Source organism: Trichoderma virens, assembly GCF_000170995.1.
Source record: "Trichoderma virens Gv29-8 chromosome Unknown TRIVIscaffold_58, whole genome shotgun sequence".
Classification (NCBI taxonomy): domain Eukaryota; kingdom Fungi; phylum Ascomycota; class Sordariomycetes; order Hypocreales; family Hypocreaceae; genus Trichoderma; species Trichoderma virens.
In genome coordinates, this window is record NW_014013691.1 from 22,264 (window position 1) to 35,208 (window position 12,945).

The 12,945-nt window shown below is 50.2% G+C and overlaps 5 protein-coding genes across 5 annotated transcripts; 3 read left to right on the top strand and 2 right to left on the bottom strand.

The window, feature by feature from the left end:
• Nucleotides 1–12: 12 nt before the first annotated feature.
• TRIVIDRAFT_151596 (uncharacterized protein) lies at nucleotides 13–1,621 on the bottom strand (the record flags this gene model as incomplete). Its single annotated transcript, XM_014100594.1, has 3 exons — nucleotides 13–927; nucleotides 1,054–1,467; nucleotides 1,532–1,621. The coding sequence occupies 3 exons, from the start codon at nucleotides 1,619–1,621 to the stop codon at nucleotides 13–15; spliced, it is 1,419 nt and encodes a 472-aa protein (XP_013956069.1).
• A 783-nt stretch (nucleotides 1,622–2,404) lies between these two features.
• TRIVIDRAFT_53332 (uncharacterized protein) lies at nucleotides 2,405–4,543 on the top strand (the record flags this gene model as incomplete). The annotated part of the gene is made up of 1 exon (XM_014100595.1): nucleotides 2,405–4,543. One exon carries the CDS (start codon nucleotides 2,405–2,407, stop codon nucleotides 4,541–4,543), a length of 2,139 nt encoding a protein of 712 aa, XP_013956070.1.
• Nucleotides 4,544–5,031: 488 nt separating this feature from the next.
• TRIVIDRAFT_123194 (uncharacterized protein) lies at nucleotides 5,032–7,060 on the bottom strand (the record flags this gene model as incomplete). Its single annotated transcript, XM_014100596.1, has 2 exons — nucleotides 5,032–6,540; nucleotides 6,599–7,060. Coding segments are annotated over 2 exons (1,971 nt in total), but the record flags the coding sequence as incomplete, so codon positions are not given.
• Nucleotides 7,061–8,537: 1,477 nt separating this feature from the next.
• Nucleotides 8,538–10,302, top strand: TRIVIDRAFT_151632 (uncharacterized protein; the record flags this gene model as incomplete). Its single annotated transcript, XM_014100597.1, has 3 exons — nucleotides 8,538–8,657; nucleotides 8,724–9,182; nucleotides 9,247–10,302. The coding sequence occupies 3 exons, from the start codon at nucleotides 8,538–8,540 to the stop codon at nucleotides 10,300–10,302; spliced, it is 1,635 nt and encodes a 544-aa protein (XP_013956072.1).
• Nucleotides 10,303–10,911: 609 nt separating this feature from the next.
• On the top strand, nucleotides 10,912–12,665 carry TRIVIDRAFT_191861 (uncharacterized protein; the record flags this gene model as incomplete). Its single annotated transcript, XM_014100598.1, has 4 exons — nucleotides 10,912–10,971; nucleotides 11,031–11,570; nucleotides 11,665–11,808; nucleotides 11,877–12,665. The coding sequence occupies 4 exons, from the start codon at nucleotides 10,912–10,914 to the stop codon at nucleotides 12,663–12,665; spliced, it is 1,533 nt and encodes a 510-aa protein (XP_013956073.1).
• Nucleotides 12,666–12,945: the final 280 nt, after the last annotated feature.

Here is a 12,945-nt window from a genome sequence, read left to right on the forward strand (position 1 = left end):
CCAGCATTGCTCTCAGCATTCCTTGTGCTCTATGTCCACTTTCGTCTCTTCATGGACTTGCTCAGCGACCACCTCACGCTTTTCCTTGTCAAATAGCCTGTCAACCTCCTCAAGACTGAGTCCACGAGTTTCCACCCACACTAAGATAACGAAAACAAGCATTAAAACGTCGAAACAGCCATTTATCATGTAGAATTTCCATCCAATAGCCTGCAAGCCGAAAGGTACGGCCATGGTCACCAGAAGACCGCAGCACTTTGTAGCGAAAGTATAGATGCCCATACCGACTCCTCTAATCTCAAAAGACAAGATTTCGGGCGGGTAGAGAACCGTAAGCGGCGTGATGCCCCAGTTGTACGCTGCATTATACAAGAATATGACGGCAATAGTTGCATATATACCTGAAGTGTTGGTTGATTCGCCATACAGTTTCGTGAGCGCGCCAAATATGAAGATGAAGGCGGTCTGCAGGGACAAACTGGCAGAGCAAAGTTGCCTCCGGCCCAGCAAATCCGTATACCAGGCTGAGATAACGGCAATGACCAAGCTCCATGATGTGAGAATGACGTTGATTTGAAGTTGTGTATTTGGACTCTGAATACCGGCGTTCTGGAGTATTTCGCCAAAGTAGAATGTGATAATGTTAGTTCCCGGGAGCATGACAATAGCCGAAAACGTGGTCGTAATCAACAAGCGCTTTCGGCTAGACTTCTTGCAAATTGCCTGCACTAGGCCCAGGCTGTGCTCTTTTTCAAAGTTGATTGTGTCCGCAATCTCACGATACTGGACTTGCACATCGTCAGCATCGCCGCCATTGACGATGTTGAGAATCTCCAATGCTTCTTCGTGTCGGTCATGGCTGATGAGCCAACGAGGTGACTCAGGGACAAATAACAAAATAAGAAAGCAGACGAAGCTCGGGGCCGCCTGCAGAAGACTTGGAATGCGCCAGGCATACGTTGAATCGAGTTTCTGTGTCTGCAGCGGATACAAGTCAGTTCATTAGCACTCTTTGTTTTGAAATATGCCCTCTGGACCGCATATTGGACTTACCCCAAAGCAGATGCCCGCTGCGATAAGTGTTCCTATGCCCCAGCACGAGTAGTACATGCCGAGAGCGAAGCCTCGATACTTGACGGGGGTAGTCTCGGCAACCAGCGTCGGCGCCGTTGTCTGGGCCAGCCCCATACCCGCACCAACGATGCACCGCCCGGCAATGAACATGCCGATATTCTGCGCGGTGCCTTGGATGATGCCGCCGATGAGAGTCACCAGCGCGGACCAGAATACGCACTCGCGTCGGCCTCGCCAGTCAGCCAGGAACCCTGCTAGAGGTGAGATGGCAGCACCGCCGACATAAGAGATGGCTGTATTGAGCGATTTCGTCGTGGTGGTGAGAGTAAAGTAGCTGCTGTATGAGGGCATCACGTTGAGACTGCCCATGAGCGAGCTGTCGTAGCCGACGAGCTAAATTTTTTCGATGGTTAGCAGCGTCTGGTGACTGCCGCGTTTGGCAAGGTAAAGGGCATACCACAGAGTCCACTGATGATACCGCAATGAGGCATGCTATGAGCCACTTTTGGTCACTTGGAACGAAGCGTGAAATCTTTCGATGAGCCATGGTCTGTTCTTCGTCGTATTGGAGCCTTTGGTATACCTGGCGATGAGTGACGGTCGAAGCCAAGAGATGGCTCAGACAGAGATATCTCCTGTATTTAGTTCTTCTGCATTGCCTGGCTCGAGCAAAACGGGAGAAGTGCTATCTCAACCCATCCGCTGGTCCTGCTCTATCATGCAAAGGCCAAGTGAAGCCAAATCCCGAAAAGATGGAGGGTGTGTGTGGGCCCTCCTCCCCCCCATGGGGTAAATGGAATCAATTCCACGTGCCAGTTAACCTTTAGAGTGATGGAAATGGAAAAGCTTGGCCAGCCCCCCCCCCGCATTGAGGCGTTGTACGTTACGGCGCGAGCCCTGCATTGTATTAGATGGCTCAGTGGAGCATCTTGGCCTCGGAGAGAATGCTGAACCCCGAGTTTCCCGAGACATCTGGGCCCGTCATTGGACAGCGTGATGAAAGCTGACTGCGACTTCGAATGCGTGATAACGGTGTCCGAGAGCAAGGTGGAGAACGGAGGCTCGGGCTCGGTGCTTCAGACACGGGTTCCGGATTGTGGTCACACATGGGGGGGAAATGTAGCGAGGACAAGAATATAACGAGATTTTGATACACGTGCACACATGCGCAAGTATTTTTTGCATGTGTTAATATAATTACGGCTACTACAGAGCCGCAGCTGGCGCCTCCTCATTGAAGCTCCTACACTATAGCCGCATCTTACAACTCGGTAGCCTCACTTTCTTTGATTCCTCATTTGTCAAACATATACACGAATCAGAAAAAGCCATGTCGTCTTTACCGGATGACTATCTGCACCGAGTCTACGCTGGCGTTCTCGGGAAGCTGGTGGGCGTGTACCTCGGGCGGCCGTTCGAAAATTGGACGTATCAAGAGATCCAGGATAAGCTAGGAGATATTCGCTACTATGTACATGACAAGCTAGATCTACCACTTGTTGTGATCGACGACGATGTGTCTGGCACCTTTGCTTTTGTCCGTGCGCTGGAAGAACACGGCGCGTCTGCAGACCTCTCGTCCGAAGATGTCGGTAAGACTTGGCTGAATAACGTCGTGGAGCGCCGCTCTATCTTCTGGTGGGGAGGCAATGGCATCTCGACCGAGCATACAGCATTCCTCAATCTTAAGAGAGGTTTAGCCGCCCCTGCAAGCGGCGCGTTTGAGACGAATGGTCGCACTCTGGCAGAACAGATTGGCGCCCAAATCTTTATCGACGGCTGGGCTATGGTAGCTCCGGGAAATCCAGCTCTGGCAGTGCGGCTTGCTGAGGCAGCTGCACGGGTAAGCCATGATGGTGAAGCAGTATATGCGGCTAAGTTATGGGCGGTTATGGAGGCCGAAGCATTCTTATCCAGCGACGTCAACCACCTCCTTGATACCGGTCTGTCGTTTATTCCAACCAACTCTATCATTGCATGTATGATTGCCGACGTCAGACGCTGGGTGCAAGAGGACAGCGACTGGAGGCAAACGCGTCAGCGGATCGAAGACAATTATGGCTATGATAAGTACCTGGGCATATGCCATGTTGTCCCTAACCATGCCATCATGATCATGACTTTATTATACGCAGGCCACGACTTCCACGAGGCCATGTATGTCATTAATACTTGTGGTTGGGATACCGATTGCAATGCCGGAAACGTTGCGTGCTTGGTTGCCCTGATGCACGGCCTGGCCGCATTTCAAGGCGGTCCTGACTGGCTGGGCCCTTTGGCCGATCGCGCCATCATCTCCAGTGCCGACGGTGGATATTCGATAAACAACGCAGCGCGCATAGCCTACGATATAGCCAATCTCGGTCATCGATTATCCGGCAACCCCGTACTTCAGCCTCCAAAGGATGGCGCTCAGTTTCATTTCTCTCTTCCTGGTAGCGTTCAGGGTTTCCAGGCGACGGCGTATCCCCAGTCTCCTTCAAGTGTGGTCCGCATAAGCCAAGGCCAAGACAGGGGCGTAGATAGCCTTTGTATTCGCATCAAGAACTTGACAGATGCATGCGATCCTGTGGAAGTAATGACGGCGACCTTCACGCCACTGGATATTCTCCAGGTTGACCGAAACTACGAGATCATGGCCTCGCCTCTAGTGTACCCCGGCCAACGGGTCAAAGCAGAGCTACACGCAGCCGACATTAACACTGCAGCTTCGACTGTGTGTCTGAGAATCAAAGCATACGATGAAAATGACGTTTTGACAACCGTGGATAGTAGCCCTATAAATATAAAGTCCGGGCAGCACAATAACCTTGAGTGGACTATCCCTGACAACCTTCAGAACTGTCCTATCCAGCAGATCGGCATCGCGATCGCCACCGCCAAAGGCTCTCCGAAACTTGATGGCGCCATATTTCTTCAAAGCATGCGATGGGACGGCGTGCCTCGAATGACACTGAAACGACCCGCGAACAAGAGTAGATACCAGAGTTTCTGGAGCCGTGCCTGGGTCAGTTCCGTGGACAAGGTGCACACAGATATGGGGCCGTCATTCCTCATCGCTCAAGACCGAGGGGAGGGCCTCTTGAGCCAGGGAGCCAGGGACTGGAGTGACTATGATGTGGTGGTTTCGAATTTTGTGGTCAATTTTGGCGGGTCGATGGGCGTTGCCGCTCGGGTCCAGGGGCTTAACCGTTATTACGCGCTCATGCTAACCAAAGACAAGCGGGTGGCGTTGGTCAAGGCAGCGGACGATAAGAGAATAGAGTTGATGAGCATGCCTTTTGCATGGGAGGAAAATCACAAGTACCGACTGCACCTCCGCGTGCAGGGCAACAAGATCGAAGGTCAAGTCGACCAGGCAGGATTAGCGGCAGTGGACGAGGACTATATAGGAGGTGCTGTGGGTTTCGTGGTGACGGACGGCTCACTATCGGCCGATAGCATCACTGTTTCTCCAGTAGACAAGTGAGAAGAAAATAGTAAATGAGTTTGAGACAAGTTCAGCTGATCTGTATTGGACTCTTGACAGTCATTCACCTGCACCATGGCACATCATGATGATATATGTGATTTGTCCCGCCTAGTCTACATCTAGAGCATAGCCCAGAGGTTATTGTTGTACTCCTGCATCGTCTCCGCCTGATCTGCTATGTTGACGTACGGGTCTCCCTGAAAGCCCTGTTGCAGCTCATGTAGGATGTTGGTCCAGTCTGATTGGGGGTCCTGCAGATCCTGGAGGCTACTCACGTCGGGGGGCTGTACAGAAACCCCAAAGTTGGGGTTGGGTCTACTGTCTGCTAGTTCGATACTTGTAGTGAGGTGATGCTCGGCTTCATCGGCGTCTTGACATATCGGAGAGATTGAAGTAGCCGCAAGTGCACTGACATGCGAGGCAGAGATCTCTTCGAAAAGAGCTGTAGATTGAGCAGTCGATTCGGATATTGTGAGCGCCGTCACCGGGACTCCAATTTGCGAAGCGACGCCTGGTAGAGGGTTATGGTAAGGCCGATGATGACTCGCTTCAGAGATACCAGGCTCGTTTGGGGGATTATGTCCTTGACGAGCCCGAATTTGTTGTGCGCGGTCCATGAGTCGATGAACGGGCTTCCAGAGCATCCCTTTCCTAGAGCGACTACCTTGGGGCCACCGCTCACGGACTCTATCCATCACCAGCCACGCACGATGGGACAGCTCGTCGGTGGGATGGACGCAGAGATAGGCCAGCACAAAGACAACGGCGTGCCACTGGACATGCGTCATGAACAACCACCGCCACCGTGCGGCCCTATGCCCTGTTTCTAACGAGTCTGCTAGCTCCAGCATTTCGACAGACCTTTTAAAGGCAACGTGTCGGATATTGAGAGCAGCAGCACTGTCGATAGCGTCTTGAGGATGTAGCGGATTGCTCACAGCAAGCCACATTTTGGACAGCATCAGCCGTGCCCACGCAGCTGAGACCCAGTCAAAGGGTTTGGTAATGTCGCAGCGGTTAATGTAGCGTTCGTAAAAGCGTTTCTCTATCGTCTCGACCAAGCCACGTTTCTCAGCCGTGGACAGCACCGGCTCCGGGCTCCCGACAGGGCCATGGTAGTTGAGCTTGCGGATGGCGACCGCAACCTCGAAGCGCAGGAGGCAGAAGGTAATATCGGTGATTCCCTGACGTTCTGGTGGCGCAACGGTGGCTTCAGGAGAAAGGTCGTCGTCGTTGATGTTAAGCGGGAATCTGGTGTCGTAATTTTGGTCGTAAATTGACGGGTCGCACCCGTGATCTTCTGCAGCACGGATATCGAGCACGCAAATGTGCCACCACAGACGACGCCTCCACTCTGTCTCGTACGGCGAGAGCTGAAACTTTGTGCCGTCCCGATGTAATCCCACAGCTTGCGCGTTGCGAATTACCACGCCGAGCAGGCTGGAGACGAGGCGGGAGTCGTCGTGTCGACGAAGGCAGAGCAAGAACAATATCAAGGCTGCGAGGACCCCTAGGTTTTGCGACTCCAAGAAGCGGGCTCTGGACAGCGACTGCTCCGTCGCATACCGATATCGCGAGAGCAACACGCGCCGCTCTCCCCGCAAGAGCCCACGGCAGCCCGCATCGCTCAGACTAGTCAACGCGGCACAACAGACGGAAAACACGACCACCCCCGCCACGCGGTCCAGCGACGATCCGTCTAGGAGAGGCAGTACCTCGGTGACAGTTTTCCGCATCGTCGGGCGGTGGAAGATGTGAACAACGGGGTCGACATTCTCTTGAAACACGTCAAAAATGGTCAAGAAATCTAAAGAGCTCGGGTAGAGAGACTGTAGTGACTGCGAAGTGGCAGACGGGCTGAAGATGGGAAAGTCACGGCTATTATGTGAGAGACGAGAGCTTGGCGTAGCCGCACTGCCTTGGTCCTGATGGTCTTGGCCGTCGTCTTCTTGCTCTGACGAGGAGCCGTCCAAGATGTCTCGCATTTCGTCAATCTGAAGCGGCCATTCAGTGAGTCCGCAGTTCGGCGATGGGCGGGATGTCGAAGCTTACCTCTCTGGACATGCTTGCCCAGAAATGATTGCTGATGTACCGGCTACGATCGTGATCAAGCATTAACCGAGCGGGCTCCTCAGTATTGCCCGGCACATTGTCAACACGGGTTGTCGGGGGAGAAGGGCCGAAAGGGCTGATTTGCTTGCTTCTCGTCCCTTCATCTTGACGTATTCTTTCCTCAGGGCTGTTACCCTCGTTGCAATGGTCGTCAGCTTCGCCCCGAGCCACCAGCTGTGTAACCTCGGTGGATTGCAGTCGGCGCTGGAGTCTCCGCAGCGATTTTAACAGCTCCTCATCTCGTCGTCTGGTGGCTTTTTCACGCCTCACTGGGGTGCGCCTGGACGTGGGAAAGATGCATTCGCTCCCAGCCTTGACGCAGTTGGAGCACGGATGGTGGTGGTTGCATCGCACCTTGCGTCGGCTGCATTCAGTACAGCTACGATGATGAATCCGAGGCGGATGTCGAGAGGGTGAAACGCTAGAGTTACCATGGGCGTCTCGAGCTTCTGCAGGTCGTGGCAAGATTGGCGGTCCCTGGAGGAATTGGTCGGATGCATGGTCGCTGACGCCTCGGTCCATGCTGGTTAGCTCCCTTGCTGGCCAGCTGCAAAGAGGCTAAAGTTTGTATATGTACTCTCTTCACTCCTTGATGTGGCAGTGAGCCGCAACCTGGTCGCCTGATTTCTACTCCCGTGTGTCTACACAGCTTCCAGTTCCCAACGGATGAGAAAAGCCTGAAGTGAAGTGGGGCGCTGAGGCCTAATATGCTCAGCTTAACAGACCTAATATCCAGTCTCATGATCAAGGCTGAAGCGCGCCCAGCGCCCTAAACGCCAGAGCACAGTAAGCTACATGTAGGTACTGTGCCAAGTACAAGCAGTCCTTTGGGGCGCAAAAGCGGGCCTGGTTACGTGACAGGAGGTCGATGGTAAGGATCAAGCCTCGATCAATTGGACCCAAGGAGACGGCGAGAGGGTGTCATCACGAGATAGATCAATGAAGAGATGAACCATTGTATAGACAACAGATAGTTCAGATTTGTAGTGATCAACCTAAGCATTCAATTTTACAACGATTGAGATAACTCCCAGCGATCTGGGCTTACAGTCACAGCCAGGTAAGTTGGGTACCTACTCAAGCAACATACACCGTTTGATTACATGTATCTTATTCACTCACTGTGTATAAACTAATCGTTACAGTTTGATCAACGAAACTGCGTAGTTCTGCTGCCCCTATTCCCGCACTTTGCGATATACCTACATACCTAGTAGTTGGTGTATTACATATTTTATACTGGTTCATGGATATTGTGACCAAATATGGGATCTGGAATTACATAAGCGATCTTGACATGTTCAATGGCCTGCCAAAATTAACAACCATATGTCTGCGATTGAATATCGACTATCGTGGCTGCGCGCCCGCTTGTTTGCAAGAAAGATGACAGCTAATTTCGTCCAAGATGATCGGTTTTACTAGTAGCTTGACTAGGCTTAATATTACATGAAACGGTTTGTTGTCTCTGCTTAGTCCTCTTCCTACTTCCTATTCGGTAGCTTTTGCGAGCCAACCAATCATAGCTATTTCCGCCAGGCAATTTGTGCATAGAACGGGCGAGACGAGGCAAAGGCATGTTAAGAACTTAAGGCACTTAAGACGCATTCATATTAGGGAGAAATTGAAGAATGGGCTGACGTGCCGTCGCAGATCCCACATTCACAATATGTGAGGTGTAATCGTTTTCCCCCACACTCAAGGTCCAAACAGGGTGATGATACGAACTGACCAGTTAGAGGCATGTTGCCCGGAAGGTACCAGACGCTCCTGTAAGCTATTAATACAGCTCAATTTCCACGATGTTCAGAGCCTTTGAATGTCTTCACTTTCAGCTTTAATCAACCTATACGAGTAAAATCTTTTGCTTTGGTACATTATGTATTCTCTCGGCATCCTTTGCGGTTTGCTTTTTGCTACCGCATCGGCAGGGACATCTTGTGACAGCCTCCCAATAGTTGATTTGGGTTACGAGATCTATCAAGCCACTGCATTTAATGTGAGAAAGCAAACTCTATTATCATGTGAAAAGAATATGAAAGCCAGATCTAACAAGTAGCTGCAGGAAACGGGACAGTACTACAACTTTTCTAATATTCGTTATGCCCGGGCTCCAACTGGGGAGCTTCGTTTTGCTCCGCCTCAGCCACCATTAAAAAACCGTACTGCGGTGCAACGAGGAGACCGTGCGATTTCTTGCCCTCAAGCTTATGCCATCTGGTATCGTTGTGGGTTAGAGATGCTATCCCATCAAATCAACGACCCTTCGCAATGCAACTCGAGTATCCTCCCACCGGCAGAACCGAGTGAACAGGAGGACTGTCTATTCCTTGATGTCATGGTTCCCAAATCAGTGTTTCGCAATAAGAATACACGAAAGGCTCCAGTGATCGTGTGGATATATGGTGGCGGTTTTGCTTTTGGAAAAAAGGGCGGTGATGGCAATGCCGCCGGGCTCATCCAGAGGAGCAGGTCGGTTGACTCAACCGGACAAGGGGTCATCTACATCCAGTTCAACTACCGGGTACGTGTTGGCAAATGCCTTCAACCCTCATGCAATAACTTCAGACTAACTTAACAACTTTTAGGGTGGTGCCTTTGGTTTTTTGCCAGGTGCTGTGGAAGAGAACGGAGCTGCAAATGCTGGCCTTCGCGACCAACGACTCCTGCTGGAATGGGTTCAAAACAACATCCATTTATTCGGTGGCGATTCTAAACAAGTCACTGTGTTCGGCCAGTCTGCTGGCGGTGGTTCTATTATGCACCAGCTTACCGCGTATGGTGGTCTCAAGCCCTCTCTTTTCCGCCGGGCCATTCTGCAATCACCAGGGTTTCCATTGATTCCGAGTCGCTATCAGCAAAATGAGTTGCTTCAAAACTACCTTGCAAGGTTGAACGTCTCTTCGGTAGCTGAGGCTCGACGTGTTCCTTTTGAAGTTCTGCAACAGGCTAATCTTGATATTGTGGCCCAGTCTGACCAAGGTACTTTCACTTGGGCACCGGTTCCGGACGGTTCATTTGTGCCATCTCTTCCAGGTGCCTTGCTATCTCAAGGAGCATATGATAAATCTGTTCAAATAATGACGGGATTTAATGCTCATGAAACTCTAGAATTCGTGTCGCAAGCCAACGTCAACAACTCAGTCTACCTCCAGTCACTAGAAACAACGTTCCCAACGGCTCCTCGATCCGTTATAAACTATATCTCGGATACGTTGTATCCTCCACTATTCAACGGTACCCTTCCGTATGACGATTTCTTTACTCGTGCTCAGCTTTCGCTAGCCGAGGCAGCATTCACTTGTAATACCAGGTATCTCCAGACGGCGGTTCGAGAACACTTTGCCACGTACGGATACAGATTCAGCATTCCTCCCGCGTATCATGGCCAGGATGTTCCTTACACATTCTTCAACGGACCCAATGACCAGTTTGTATCTAATGAGACAATTGCCAATGCAATGCAGTCATATATCCTGTCATTCGCTATCACTGGAGATCCCAACCGGAATGCATTGGTCAAAATGCCCATATACGGCGAGCGGAATCAGATACTGGACCTCAATGTTACTGGAATCCAGCAAATCACAGATCCTAATAACAATGAGCGATGTAGATGGTGGCAGAAAGCTTTATTTTATTAGCGCTTTATAGATATCCTATGGGGTTTTATTTTAATCTTCGCCTTTAGACATAGATATACCACTAGACTTCCAACAATCTACCGCCGATATTTTTAATACTACAACTTTCCCTTACTTTGGACAAGGGATATAACGTTCGGTGTTCGTCCAATCATTCATTCGGCTTGAATTATCTCATTACATTGTTGTGGGTAATGACAGCTCAAGCTAGCACTAAATCAGCAAGAGCGGACAAGCATTATCCGCCAACATGTCAGTCTGCCTCAGCTTTGTTCGGCAGTAGGTTGGTGGAGTATATGGGGGGTTATCCAATTGGCTGCATCGCATCATGCTACAATTTGAGATTTCAGTAATATGACGTGGCTCGGAGCATAAGCCGCTACGAAACACCGCGGCCGTGGGCCGGCCTCATGCTCAAGGAACATTCTACTCGAGGCCTCCTTGCTGACTTTTGTTAAATCTAACCATCCCAGGAGAGATTGTGTATCGAGAGAGGCCCCTGCGATGGCCATGCGCTCTCTAAAGACGAACATAAGTAGCTGCTTTTAACTTCCTTACAGAACGCGATGCGCGTACTTTCCCACGCAATAAAGAGTTGGAATAGTCAAAATGGTCAACACTGGGAAACCTAGCAGAGGCTGTGCAACTTGCAAGAAGAGAAAGATTAAGGTAGGGAGGTGCAAGACTACTGTTGTTGCATTTATTGGTGAGAGTCCTAACGTTCATAGTGTGACCAAACAGAGCCCAACTGCACCGCATGCCTCAAATCAGGCTGGACCTGTCCCGGCATTCCATGCGAAACAGAAATCAATTTTCGTAATCAAACACCACTTTCCATCCGACGTTCTCGACTCTCAAGCCCCGTAAACAATATATCCTTCACACCAGATACTGTACTAGCGGCATTCTCGAAGCCTGGTCAGGCCCTATCATGCCCATTAGAGGATGTGGCAACTTCTTTCTTCCTTCACCACTATGTGTACCAGGGACTGGATGAGGGTCTTAGTTCACAAAATCTATTCCGAGGCAGTCATGAATATATACCCGCTCTCCTTGCAGCTCCGGATGTAACCCTTGCGCTCAAGTCTATAGTGGCGGCCGCTGGTTTGGCCGCCTTGGTGAATGCGGGTAACTCAGAAACTTGGCGATTGGATGCATACAGACTCTACACAAGAGCCATTCGCCAATTGCGTGATGACTTGAGCGACCCAGTACGAAAGAGGATGGACTACACTCTAGCTGCAGTAATGCTAATGGGAACATTCGAGGTAGGTTCCCATCTATTCAAACCCTCCGATCGGCCCCGCCCTACAGCTGTAGGCTTCTAATCCAATTTTTCAGCGTTGACTTTCCTATGCGTAGGTAATTGCCTCTGGCGACTCTCAATCCATGAAGTCATTTGGACAGCACAGCCTGGCGGCTGCGTTGTGTATCGAGATGCGAGGCAGATCCCAGTTCAAAAGCAAGACCGCTACAAGGTTGTTTATGCAAATGCGGCGAATCATTGTACGTGATAGCAATATGTACTTGTTCAACTACCACCTGGTACTTACGCGTACTAACTTATCCTGTAGGTACAAACATGTCACCAGATGCAAGAGCCCATTCCCTACGCGCTGCAACGTTGGTCTTCTTGGGCTGAAACCATTCAATCAGAAGACGAGTTCTATTCCAATCGGTTTTCAGAGATCAATGAGCGTCTTGCCAGCTACAGAGCAGCGATAAAACATGATCACATCACGGCCCCCTCTACAATTTCATCCAGACTCCTCCAGTTCGACGAAGAATTCGAGAGCTGGCGCAGAAATTTGCCCCCAACATGGGAATATAAGTCTTATCGATCTGTACACAATGTTAATAACGACTTTAATGGTGTATATGACATGTACCCTGACCTTTGGATAGCGTCCACATGGAATAGCTACAGGTCAGTTCGACTAATGCTTCATGAGACCATCATTGTAGCCACTCTCCAACACGGCTCAGACAAGGAGAAGGGCGGGTTGGGGTACTCAATGTCGGTTCTAGAAAAGATGTCTGAAGAAATCTGCAATAGTTCTGCATATTTTCTTGGCTTTCGACGACGTGGAACACGTCTCTGCGGACCAATCGATACAGGTATTTCCTCTACGCCAGGTGGTTACATGCTACTTTGGCCTTTGTTCTTTTCGGGGATGCTGAGAACCACTCAGGGGCCGCGACGTCGATGGGTCACCTCTGTAATCAGGCGTATTGGGATGACCATGGGAATTCGGTTGGCGATATCTATGGTAAATATCCTTGATGCATGTGAGAAATCATTTTCAGATAAAGAGGTCTGGTTGATTGGACAATTCTACCCACAAAATGTAAAAAGCCAATAAAAACTACGTTTCGTTCCCTACTATTTGCTCCACTTCCAGTTAATGTGTTGTGCAATTCGATTGTATACTAATTAGTTATGTATTCGTTTGTGTTATGTTGCGTTTATTTTCCAAAATCAATACAAGTATAAACTCTGGTAATGTTGTATTGTTGTAATGTCTCAGTCCCTAATGCATATTACAGGGTAGGCTTCTATATGGTACGATCCCGTTGATTCAAATTGCGATTGATCCCTTAAGGGGATGGCTGCAATTGAGATTATTGGCCTCACTTTTGCCC